Source organism: Centroberyx affinis, unplaced genomic scaffold (assembly GCF_046629955.1).
Source record: "Centroberyx affinis isolate AG114_WGS23_722 - 3 ecotype Tasmania unplaced genomic scaffold, CSIRO-AGI_Caff_v1 ptg000006l_1, whole genome shotgun sequence".
Classification (NCBI taxonomy): Eukaryota; Metazoa; Chordata; class Actinopteri; order Beryciformes; family Berycidae; genus Centroberyx; species Centroberyx affinis.
The window spans coordinates 150,001-163,413 of record NW_027278722.1 but is presented as its reverse complement, the minus strand read 5'-3'; the positions used below and the strand labels follow the sequence as shown (position 1 = coordinate 163,413).

At 44.5% G+C, this 13,413-nt stretch overlaps 1 protein-coding gene across 1 annotated transcript in view; it reads left to right on the top strand.

Annotated features, from left to right (window-relative positions):
* Positions 1–368: 368 nt before the first annotated feature.
* The window catches only part of xylt1 (xylosyltransferase I), a 62,944-nt gene continuing 49,899 nt past the window's right edge, over positions 369–13,413 (top strand). The window contains exon 1 of the mRNA XM_071517834.1: positions 369–653. Coding sequence (XP_071373935.1) covers positions 369–653 — 285 coding nt within the window. The remainder of the gene's footprint in view (positions 654–13,413) is intronic.

The following is a 13,413-nucleotide window of genomic DNA, read 5'->3' as shown; positions in this document are numbered from 1 at the left end:
TGGTGCTGATATTGAGCATTGTAAATTTCAACATGGTATTCGGTGTTTATCAGAATCAACTATTTTGGAAAGCTCAAAATGCTGTCACTTTAGCCTAGTATTTCTCGTACGCACACAGCCGAAAAGGGTTCCGTTCTCGTTGCTTGTGCCCGCGAGCATTTCGTTGAACATCCTCTTAACCACACGGTGGCCCTGTGCCTCTCCTTCTCGACGCTCCTCCTCGCCTCCGCCACCGTAAAGCTCAGCCTCCCTCCTCTCTCTCTCCTCCCTCCTCCTCCTCCTCCCTCCTCTACTTCCACTCCTTCCTCCCGTCGCGCTGCGCAGAGCCAGAGAGCCGACGGTCCTCCGCTCCACAGCCCGGTGCGAAGATGGTTGGCGGCTTGTGCGCTCGCAGGTTGGCCCGCCGGTCGCGGTCCGCCCTGATAGCGGCTCTCACGGTGCTGCTGGTGCAGACGCTGATTGTGTGGAACTTCAGCAGCCTCGACTCCGGCGAAGACAGAGAAAACGGAGGCTCCAACATGCGAGAGAAGAGAGACCGGGTCGCGGGCAACAAAGCCACTGGCAGCGACTATTTCCAGCACGGGGTTCAGCGGCAGCAGCAGCATCATCTTCCTCCGCCTGGGAGAGGGACGACTCGTCACATACAGCAGCCGGTAAGACACAGGCGCCGCCGATTATATTAGATCATTCCCCCACTACATGGTCGGAGTACAGAGACCGAACCGTGTCGTCAGGATGAAGCCCGGAGGGATTGGCAGGCAGGTCAAAACATCTCCAGCCTAAAAGCCATTGCTTGCGCTTTTGGAAGACACGCACACGGCCGGGCCCTAAAATGAATGAACGACTTGTGTTTTGATTGTTGTCACTTCAACGGAGGCTACCTTGCAGCGTAACGATATGATGTCGGCTCTCTGAAGCTAGACAGATGAAAGCGAGCCCCCCTTAATCCGACAGTGGAAGAAGGGCATCCTTAGAGCAATTGCTTTCTGAAGATAGGAGCCACAATTGTGCCGTTCAAATGAAAGCAGCCCAGACGCCCGTTTAAAATGCCAAGGCTGGGTGTGAAGCCTGAACTCAGTGTAGTTCACTCCAAGGCAAAATTATGGCATGGCAAATCCTTCCACAAGATAGTCAGAGGTGCGTAAACAGCAGCTTTTCTGTGTAGTCTAGTCACTGACTGGGGTTGTAGCCTGCGGGTCATAGCCGATTTGGTATTTTGAGTCAAATACGCGGCAGAGCCCACCAGCGCTGTGCGAGGCCAATTTGAAACGAACAACCCAATTTGCACTGTTTTTTTTTCTATCAATCTAGATTACAGTTATCTGTCGTACTTAGAAATACACCACAGGGACACAATTATTATACGTGACACAATTAATGGCAACATGAAGCACAAATGCCAAGACAGGGCTGATTGTGTGTATAAACAGGCCTGCAACACAGGCACCTCGGACACAAATTGACTGAAATGTGTGAGAGATAACCTGTGAAGCCGTGCCTAGTCAGAGTTAACTCTATTGAGTGAGGCTAATGCCGTAATTAACTCAATTCAACTTAAATTTATTTCCCAAAATTAGAATATTTATTTACAGACTCCACAGACTGTTCTCCTCCAACAGAAACAAGTCAACGTGCCCAAATATACTCGAGGCTGCATATTGAACAGGTTTTTATTTGAATAGGCTTTTCGTATTTGATTATTTTTTACAACCTGAGGTCTGGAATTAAATCCCTTAAAATGAAACCGCCTGCTCCGCATGCTCCAATTTGGACGCGATTGTCTTTGGCACAGTGTGCAGCGTTTCCCCCTCATAATATTCACCAAAGCTGCCTGCCATCGCAGCGGCAGCCTATTCTTCAGCCACCATGCAGCCAGCTGATAATTGCCTTTGATACAGTATGATATACTGTGGGCTCCGCATATAGAGTCAGTCACTCAGAGCCGAGCACTATCATCTGTCTCCTACGGTGATTTTACGGTGACTCACTCAATTCATCTAGTAGGACTCTTCGTCCCGCCTGCCTGCTCCTCTGGAGTATCATCACAATACAGTGCGTGGAGGGAAAGTCATGCCAAGGACAGGTTTAATTTGATGGAGTCGTCCCGACCGGCTTGACTAGTAGCCTATGTCGACAGGCTATTACTACATGCTTTAGAGGTGGGAACTTGTTTCTTGTTGCTGCTGCCCATCACATGGTCCGCCAGTCCAACCCTCTCCAAAGCCTGACAGACAGAGAATCCCCTAACGAGAAATCACTGTAATAATCCTATAATGTTCCTATATTCTCAATAGCGAGTCTACCTTATCAGACTTTATGGTATTGTTATCTCCTATGGAATCACTATAATAGTCCTATAATATTCCCAGAGAGGTAGGCTATAGTTTTTGCTGTGATATTTGTATAGCCTTCTGAAAAATGTATTATAGGATTACTATGGTTCTTTTCCCTAAGGGATCAGTTCAGACTGTGTTAGGATGTGTCAGAACCTTTTCACCGTACATCAACAGCGATTTGTCCAAAAGCACTTTGCCATTAAAACACACAGTGGATCTGCACCCATGACCTTTTCGGTGTAATAAGGAAGGCTTTGGACTCCTGCCTTCCTCTCCCAACCTCGGGGCACATCACATATATGCCAGTCCACCAGTCAGCAAGCCTGCTGCCTGCCTGTCAGACTGTCTGCTCTCTCCTCTGCAGTTCTGTGGCCCCCAGACTCTAACATTCAACCGGGTAGCCCTTGGCCACATGATTTCCTCAACTGGCTAATCACTGCATTTTCCTTCTCCCCTTGTGTGTGCGTATGTGTGTGTGTGTGTGTGTGTGTGTGTGTGTGTGTGTGTGTGTGTGTGTGTGTGTGTGTGGAGGGAGGTTTGACAGCACAGAGTTGCTCAGCCTAAGGGTGACACATAACCGCCAACTGATGCTATATGAGGCACATTGCCAGAGAGAGGGGAGGGCAGCGCTTTGATCAAGAATAGAATGAGCCAGAAGCTACAGTATGACAATAACTAGAATTTATATCTGATAACTTGTATGCGATGGAAACTTTACGCGTGACTATGGCTATATCATCGCAGCAGTTGTTAGTAGTGATTGTCTCCTGTTGTGTCCCCTGAGGGAAATGCAGGGTGAGATGTTCTCCTCTCTAGTCCGACGGACACCAGAGTGATTCCCACAGAAGAGATAATCACCTCCTACCTGCTTTCTGTTGTTCACATCCCAGCTGTCTTGTTGTGTATCTGGAAATAATCACCTGTATGGAAATCATGTCGGGAATTGTGAGTGTTCAGTCTCTTTTACAGAGTCTGTGCCAACCTGTTGCAGATTTATATTCTTATTAATTAGTCTGTCATTGTGTTCTGACATCAATTTATTACAGGAGATAACATCATAATTATCATTAATAGGTGCTTATTAAGGTTGGCCATGTGATGGATGTGGAAAAGGGTTTATGTGCCAGACTTAAAGCTATCTACCTGCAGCAGTAGACTGAGTAATGCTGAGAATAATGTCTAGCCCCACGCTTCCGTCTGACACGCTCTCCTCCCTACAGATCTTAGTCATCAGCATTTTCTCTCCATCTGCCATGGTAGTCATAGTGTCATGCTCCTGTGTTCCCAGTGGTTGCCCAGTTCACCCATGTTATAAAGTGTTTCCTATTTAGTCACTGGCTGTATCATGCATATCGTTGCCTCTGATGTACATTTTTTTCCACCTCCATCTCTGCTGGTTCTCGGTTCTCTATGGCAAACTAAACATGTTTGGTTTCACAAGCCGTTTAATATTGAATTTCAAATAAACATTTTCCTGTTTTTCCACATGGTGAAACAGTATGGCAGCAATGACAACCGTAACATCAAATAATGTAAAAATGTTCAAGTTTTTTATGAGCTACAGTTATTTTCCCACAGTAGCAGCATACTTTACTTTGTTGTATTTAGCTTATGGGCTCATCTTTGAAAACTTCACAGTTTTACTATTCTAAATATTTTGGTGTCTTGTTTCACAGTGTTGAATGGTAACAAATGAGTGAGAGTAATTTATTTCCCGCTGGCTAAGGCCTCTAACAACATGCTTTTAAATTGTAGTCATGTACCAGGGCTAATGCACGATGCATCTGTTTTGCATTTAAGAGCTTTGCTGAAATCTATTGTTGCTACCAGCCTATTCTCCTACCACCACCACCACCACACTGTGATTCATGCCACTGTTGTCTCCGATCACAGTGCTGACTCACACACACACGCAAATGCACGCACACGCACACGCACACGCACACGCACACGCACACGCACACACACACACACGCACACGCACACGCACACAAACACACGCACACACACATACAAAGACACAAACATCCAAAACTATGCATGCAAACACATAAATGCAGGGAAGCGGCTAGACACAGACACTCCCACATGCATGTACTCGTGCATAGTTACATACACACACACACACACACACACACACGCCACACACCACACACACACACACACAAATACACACACACATGCACACTCACATACAATGTATGAGTCCATGTTGCCCCACTTTTCTTCTTTCTCCCCCAGTTAAATCATCACATAGCGGCCACAGTGTTCAAGTCATGGCTACGACTAAGTGGGCGTTCAGTCATAGCTGATGCAGCAGTCATAGCAAAAGCGTGTATGTATGTATGTGTACATATGTGTGCTTGTGTGTGTGTGTACTGTATATTACAGAGGACCATTGCATTACAGAGGAGTAATAGTGTTGTTTGTGTACATTTTTAATGGCATAATATTTTCTAATATTTTATAAAAAAAATTTGGGCAGCATTGTGAATATCATTTTTCATTTTTAATTGCCTGAAAGCCTTTCTCTTTATTCACTCTGTTACAGATCACCCTTTCTCACCTTTCCCAAAATGTTTCAGATGCAACCTCTTTCATATTGGCTCCTAGACAGTCTAGTTTGTTCTAGTGCCATTTCATGTGCCAGTCAATGTCAGTGCTGGTTTTTGTATCATAGCAAAGCCACTTTAGCAGTGGTAATTGGCAGTTGAATTGGCACTCCCATGAAAGGAAATCGTCTTGCAGTGTGAGTTATTATGCTTTAAACAGACTTTTGAACATGTATAATTATAGTCCGGAGAAACTCAGAGATGCACACAGTATGATTTAAAATTCCAAATATCCCAATCGTTACATCAGTAAAGTGTTATTCTGTCTGTAAAATCTGTAATGAGGGAAAAGTAAAATGTAGCTCGCTGTTCAGTGTTCAGTCCATCCATCTGTCCTTGTGGTTTTTACATACAGAGCTTCTTTTTCGAGCGCTGTAACATTCAGACAGAGAGAGGTGGGAACACATTCAGATCTAAGGGAAGTAGTATACACCTCAGACTTGAAAGAGGCAGATTGAAAACTCAAGACACTTTGATGTTGAAGTGTAATTTGTATACACGGCAGCATCTCCCTACAAAACCCGCAAAGGAAAACCATTTCACGAGTATCATAACATGATGTGCTGTGTCATATCAAAAAGGCCTGTTGTACAATAGAGTCGCACTGGATTCATCATACTCACATATAAACTATCATACCAATATAGAATCCTAAAACTTAAGACTATGTATAATTTGTCGACTGAAGGTTTGGGTATCCATAGCAGCCCAAGCAACAGACCACATCTTGTTCTGTTGCTAGTTTCACCAGGCACCTCCCCGCTAAACACTACTTTTAGTGCAGGTGCTAAATGTACTGTAGGCCTCTCTTGTGCGGTCTCGGTGTAATCTAGTTACAGCAGAGGCAGCAATCTCTCCCTCCTCTTCTGTGTCCTTGCTGACTTTCTGTAAAGGAGGAATGGCCATTGAACTGTTCAACGGGCGGCAGTCTGTTAGAAATGCTATGATGTACTTACAGAAGCAGCAAACACGCCAGCATGATTCACGCAGTCCTGTCAATTATGTCGTCTCTCGCTTAGGAAATGAGAATAAAGCAAGTTCCATTATGGTATTATATTTAATAGGGTAATCGGATAACTGCATCATCAAGTTAATAGTCAGCAGCATGTTGAGGGTTTTCAACATCAGCACAGTATGTACAGTATTCTGCATCAGTTTAAATCTAACTACTAAAGTAATGCAGCCATGAAGAGGAAGAGTGTAAGTCCCACGCACACATGCAGACACATATTCTCTCTCTCTCTCTCTCTCTCTCTCTCTCTCTCTCTCGTGCATGCACACTATTTTTCTGTTAGTCTTTATCTCATGCTCTCACACACACACTCGCTCCCCCTTTATCCCTGACGTGGTATATACTGTGTATATACATGCTTGTGTGTGTGTGTGTGTGTGTGTGTGTGTGTGTGCATGTTTTTGCTCATCTGCAAAACTGCAAAATCAAAGATCATAACTACTATTCGTCTCTCTCCTGTCAAGTTTACTCAAACGCCAATTAGTGTTGTATCCCCCGTGTCCCTCCCAGAAACACAGAAACACCCCCCCTCCACACAAGCACACACGCACACACACACACACACACTGCCACCACCATCACCACAACCCCAGCCCAGCAGTCTCTCTTGCCTCTGCTAGACAGCCCCCCCCCCCTCATCCTCCCATCATCCTCCGCCGCCGTTACAGATGGTTTCATTCCCCCCCAACACGTTAATAACGCATCATCCAGATGAATGAAGCTATATAATACCTAGCGTTGCCAATAATCCCATAGGTAAGAGGCTTAGCAGACAGCCTTCAGAGAGAAAGAGACAGAGAGAGAGAGAGAGAGAGAGAGAGTGAGAGAGAGAGGAGGACGGGGCTGGGGGGAGCTAAATTAGTTTTATCTAAAGTCTGGCATCGATGTTGATATTCAGCGCAGGCCTAGAAGGATGTATGCTGTGTCAATGAGCTCAAAGAATGAGCGCACACACTCCGGAGAGCTTGGAGGTTTGGACCAGACCATCACCATATGGAGGGGTTATTAGGCTGATCGCTCAAGTCCCTCGCTGTTTACTGGGTCCAGGTTATCCCTTTAAATAGATCTATTTTATGGGAAGAGATTAGTGCCAGCAGAGATTGCATTTGAAATGCATAAATTTGAGTTTGTCATGCTCATATATTGAACCGCTGAATTAAAAACAAAAATGAATATTTTGATTAAATGAATTCAAAAATGTAATTTTTAAGTCACAATTATAAATTGAATCCAATGGCTTGAATTTGAATGTGATTATTATTGATTTTTACTTTTAATTATATTTTGAGTTTTCTCAATTAAAATTCAGTTTTTTCAGTTCAGAGTCTCAGTCTCAGAGAGCTCAGTGAACACATCCAGGGACTTCGGAAAAGCAAATGAGATTCAAAGATTCAATTCAAGAACGTCTGGAGTATAGTGGTTCTGCTACTACTGTACTACTTTTCACTAGTCGCTGTGGCCTTGTAAATGTTGTATGCACAGTCTCTAACAAGGTCTTTTGGTACAAATTTTTTCCGGGTTTGCTGTTCCTAAGTTGCAGGATGTTTGTCTCAGAGAGCTCAATCTGAATTGAGAAAACTGAATTTGAACTGAGAAAACTTGAAATAATTAAATTGAAACTATGTGGTTCAATATGAGCATGACATTTCTGCAACTGAAATAGAATCTCTGCTGGCACTAATCTCTTTCCATACTACGTTCCCAGCATCTCAATAATGGCGCATGTAACTAATATGCAGTAGGGCAGTGAGGTGTGAGTTGTGTTGTGTTATTTATTGTGTTCTGATACACATTTTGGTTGTTATACATTACATATATTACCTGCAGTACGTGTTCATGCGTATTCCATTTCTATTTCACAGGGAGGTATGTTCTTCCTATAGTGGAACATAATAGATTTTTATTTTTATTATGGTCTCGGCTGCCAAGCTGGGAGGTGTGACAAGATGAGAAGCTTTGCTAGCACTTTCCTATCAGGTCAGATCGCCTGCAGTGGCAGTCATATGTATTTTGTTTCATTTTTCAGTCTTACATGTGAGTCATAGCGTGAGGCGGTCCGGCGGTATCTACAGCATCTCTAATCGAGCCTATATGCAGCATATACCATGAATAGCCTCCTTGTTAGACAGTATGGAGTATTTGTCTCTCAACCATAATGGTCACATTTCACTGAAAACCACTTGACAGCCCTGTCATCGGGAAAACATACGCTAGATTGCCCCCTCCTCAGCAATCACTGCAACGCCAACCGCATTGACATGCAGCATGCAAATGCACATGTAACACACAAATGCACATGAACATATAATCACACCCACACAGGCTAATGACATTGAGCGTGAGCCACTGCCTTGCTATCTCCTCCTCAACATGCCATACACTAATCCCCTTGTATTGTGCTATCCTAATAAGACAGGGGGGTTTGTGACAGAAAAAGAAAAGAGTGTGTGGCAGTATGGTGAAGACAGAGGGTGATGACACGTTGGCTGGGTGGAGATAGGGGCGATGCGGCCTGTCAGGGAAAGCTTTTGTCCCTCCAGTCCCATGGAGCAAGAGGAGAGGAACTGACAGCGGCATTTTCTTCTTCTTCTCCTTCTTCTTCTTCTTCCTCCTCCTACTCCTCCTCCTCCTACTCCTCTTTTCTTCTTCTCGCCACTGGAGCTGAATGCCAACAGCCCAGAAGACTTGTCTCTATCTGTGATTAAGAGAGAGAGAGAGAGAAAGTGAGAGGAGGAGGAAGGGGAAAAAAAAGACAGATAGAGACAGGAAGAGAAAGAGAGAGTGGCAGAGAGAGAGAGAGAGAGAAAGATACGCAAGGACGGGTATGCAAGACGGAAGAAAGCTGGAGCTGAAAAGAGGAAGAAATGTAGGGGAAAAAAATAAAAGATAAACGTCTCATCCCCTCTACAAATCCGACGTCGACTCAAATCCCAGCGTAATCCTCAGGGGAACCCGGTTTGGTTTGAAGGCTCGTTAGTGTAGCTTGGGCCGGGCTGGCAAAGACAGTGTGGATGGAGACTGTTCCTTGTTCCTGGAAACGAACCTGAGCCCAAATAGCCTCGACACGTACAGGATCAGGTCTGTAATTTTCCCCTCTATTGGTGAAGTTCAGGATTTAGAGGGGAGGTAAGCCGATCCCAAGGCACTGATCAAGCTGTTTTTTTTTTTTTGTTGTTTTTTTTTATCAAGCATCTCTAAATTGGAGCTCTGATGTAGGATTACAATGAATAGCATGGTCGAGAGAATCTGCCCAATAATCCTGGTGCTGCACTGCCACTTAAACTGGGTTGTGATTTCATTTGTTGTGTCTTTCACCCTGATGGTTAAGGTCAGGGTGTGGGACGGCTTGCTTCAGGCAAAGCTGTTCTGTTAGATAGTTATTTGTTCGCATTATCTCCCCTTTGGATAACATTTTGCTTCACTCTTGGAGTGGTTGATGCTTTTGGAAATTATCTGAAGTTTCATCATCCGCCGCAACACCAGGTTTTTAAAAGAAGTATCGAATAGCTCCTGTAAGGATGTCTTAAAGACTCAATGAAATGGCATCTTTACTTCCTTGATTTGATGCATTTCCTGATGAAACAGGATGTTGGGGCGGGACATAACACAGGGAGGGATCATTCAAAAGTCTAAACCAGTGGTATAGGCAATTTTATTTGATGAGAGGGGTGTGGAGGGGCGGGATTGTTCAAAAATCTGATGGTTTTATTAGTTAGAAATGTATATTTACACCTACTAATGCAGTATGAGGTCACCATTGAAAGATACTGTGTTTTCCAGGAAGTAACAGCAATGGGAGTTCACTTTATCGGGACTTTAAATAAAGTAGTCTTACTGTTTGATCTATAGGATCATAGCTACCCGATGACCTCATACTTTACCCATTGCATCATCAAAACATAACAGTTACCTGTATGTTATCTAAAAAGTTGAGGTTGGGGTTATGGTCGAGGTCATTTTAATATCCCATCGCTCTGGGGTTAGAGTGAATCACAGGAGAATTCAGTTCAGCTGAGTCTGTCTCCCCCTCTGGGCAGGGAGCGTATGCGATGTTGGGAGGTAAGTGGAGGGCAGTTGGGATACACACGCATACACACACGCACACACATGCATACATTAACACACATGCACACACATACACACCCACACACGATCCACCTTCCCCTCGGTCTAACATGCACACACCCTACAGAATGCATAAAACCATGAAACACTCTCGTCCCTGCATCACGCAGATTTCTCTAGTCTTTAGTATGCACACACACTCAGCCACACACACACTTACTCACACAGATGCACATTTTCTCCCTGCCCATTCCCTGTGGCTCATACATACCCCACACACACTCGGAGTAAATAAAACCATAAAGCGCTCCCTGCATCACATGAATACCTTCATGCTCTTCAGTATTCATGCTAAACCACCAAGTCCAGACAGAGAGCTCACACTCATTACTGAGCAGGTGTTTTCTCCATCAGGAGTGCATTCAGATCCCGTCTGTCCTTCCTGTCTGTCTCCACTCAACGGAGTGCTTCGCCACCCTCAAGTAGAAAGGGGTCTAACGCACTCGAACACACACACACACACACACACACACCTCCACATTTGCATCCTCCTCCTTGAACGTTTCCTCAGTCTCTTCAGCTCGGCACGCTGCCACTCCTCCTCTCCCCGGTCGTCCCCTCCCACCTGCGCCTCTCCTCCCGTCTCGAGGAGGGATATCTTGCCGCGCCGCTGAGTTGTTCGCCGGTCCTCCAGCGCGCCGCGGGCCTCCTAAATCAGCCTCAATGAGGAGCCCTGCAGAGGCTGCCGCTGCCGGGGAGAAATTGCGCTGTAATTGAGCTGCGTGATAATGATACGTTCTTCTCTCTGATTTCCTACCAGCGGTGAATCATCAACACCATCATCATCGTGCCATCACATCAGCGATGCTCCACAGACGCTGCCACACGCCCGCCGCCGCCGGAGTTGACCTGCTCTCTCACTTGATTCGCTTTCACTCGTCTCTTCCTCTCTCTGTCGTCTTATTGCTCTTTTCCATTTATTTTATTCCCATTTCCTCTCCTCTCTTTCGCTTTCTCCTGCTCTATCCTCATCACTCTCTCCACTCATCTTTCTTCAACCATCCTTCCCGTTCTGTTCCATTTCGTTGGACAGCATGCCTCGGAGGTATACAGAAATTACAATGTATGAAAAAATGGAGGAGGGGGGGGTGGATTGCAGCGGAAGGGAAGATAATTAGGATGGGTGATTGTGTGAGCACAATGTCAAATGCCTTTTTGCTATTTAAGGCGTTCATGCTAATATAGTTGGAAATGAGGAAGAGTGTTTGACTCTTGGTAATTGTTGTGCAACACAGTTTGGTTATCAGAGTCTCTCTGTATTCACAAGCATGCTTTTTGGAAAGTGAATTGAATTTACACATTAAACTCTAAGTCCTCTTTCTCTCTCTCTCTCTCTCCCTCTCCCTCTCTCTCTCCCTCTCCCTCTATCTGTCTCACCATATTATCATGCTCATGCACACCTAGTCATACATTCCCACATACACATAAACTTTTCATAGGGCATAAAGGCCTCTGTGTTTCACTTACCCACTCTGAAAAGACTCCTTGATGGCAGTTGAAGGCAGTTCGTAAAAGGTGAGGGAGTGTGTGTGTGTGTGTGTGTGTGTGCGTGTGAATGTGCGATAGGAAGAGAGACACAGGGTAAGAACAAAATTGTTTTGAATGGCTGAGAAATAGTGGAAAGTGGGTTAAATTATGAGATGGGGGGGGGGGGGGAGCTGTGGCAAAGGGGGTAAACTGAGACAGAGGGTTAATCGACATAGAGCCAGATGTAAAAAGAGAGAGAGAGAGAGGTTAAGGCAAAGAGAGAGCTTGCCAAGTCAGAGAGTTGCAGAGCACTCTGTGTGTTTGCGTGTGTGTGTGTGTGTGTGTGTGTGAGATTTGGGCTTCTGTAGTAGCAGAAGGGGAGTTTACGCTTGGCTCTCAGTGCTTTAACCATCCTCATGAGAACTGCCTTTCCATAGAGAAGAACCATTAGGAAAATCATTGACTGCTTATTGGTTTCAGCGCTCTCTTCAAGTCTATTTGTGTGTGCGTGCGTGTGTATGTGTGTGTTTAATGTGTGTGTGTGAAAGTGCTGAAACAAAGAACAATACCGGTCTTTTTTTCTCTCTCGCTCTCCCCATGGAATGGCCAATGTGGCTTGCAGGGGGGTGAGGGCTTTTTTGACTTCTCTCTTTGTGCCCAAGTTCCCCCTTAACTGCTGCGAGTGAAATCCATTTTACATCAGCAAATAGGCCTACAACAATCTTTTTATGTAACTCTCAGTTTAGCCAGCGGATGGATGAATACGTCTTTTTCACGGAGGGCCAGTCATTGGAGCCAAGCAGGTCTTGGCGGCACTCCTCCAGCGGCTCTGCGTCCACGTACAGTACGTACTTGGTGGTTTAGGGAGGGTATCTCCGGACAAGCCTTGGCTGCCTGTCACTTGTCCATGACAGGGGAGTTGGCTGGGGCTGAAATGTGAGTACACCAACCACATATCCTGCCTCTGCATGCACAATAGTGTTGGCAGCTTAGCAGCAGTAGTAGCTTATTGTCATATGTATTAAAAAAAAAAGCAGTGCATTCCAATGCAATGAAAAACTTGGATAAAAATACCGCATGTCAATCTATACAATTATACAAATATACACTATACACACTAGGGATGGGACGATATATCGAAATTCAATATAATGCAGTACAAAAATGTGACAATATGTATCGTGGGGCAGGAAAATTAATCATGATATTAGCTCCATTTTATTCTGCTGTAGTAATCACAAATGAGATGTCTTGCCCATCACAATTTCACAAGCTCTCCTTCCAAATTGTATTATTGGCACTTTGTAATGACATTTCTAAATTGTTGTTTACATTCTAGCAAGCCAATGCCATTGCTAGAAAGACATGTGGCTCAGAAATAAACATAATTCTGCACAGTCATACTTTGTTGTAAATATCTATACACACATATGCACATACAAATCCATACACGTATACATATATGTATATATTTACATACATCTACACACACTTACACTCCATATGCACGCTCCATATATACACACTTAAATATACAGCAACTACAGCATCAGAAGAAAAAGCACAGCAACAGCATAGCACTTATCTGTACACACAAAACACAAGTAAAACATTGCCTGCTGGTATATGGATGTACTTTGTGAGTGCCGTGTGTGTGTGTGTGTGCACACGTGTGTCAGTGTGTGTTTATTAATATTGGAGTTCTGCACATATGCATATGTTCCAGAGGCATATAGAATATGCAGACATAATTGTCTTAACTGCTGAGAAAGAGATTTGGACAGAACAGAGCAATTATAATTGAGCCAGGCCACGTCTGCTTGCTTAGCAGTCAGTCTATTTGCCTAAAAGACACAAATGA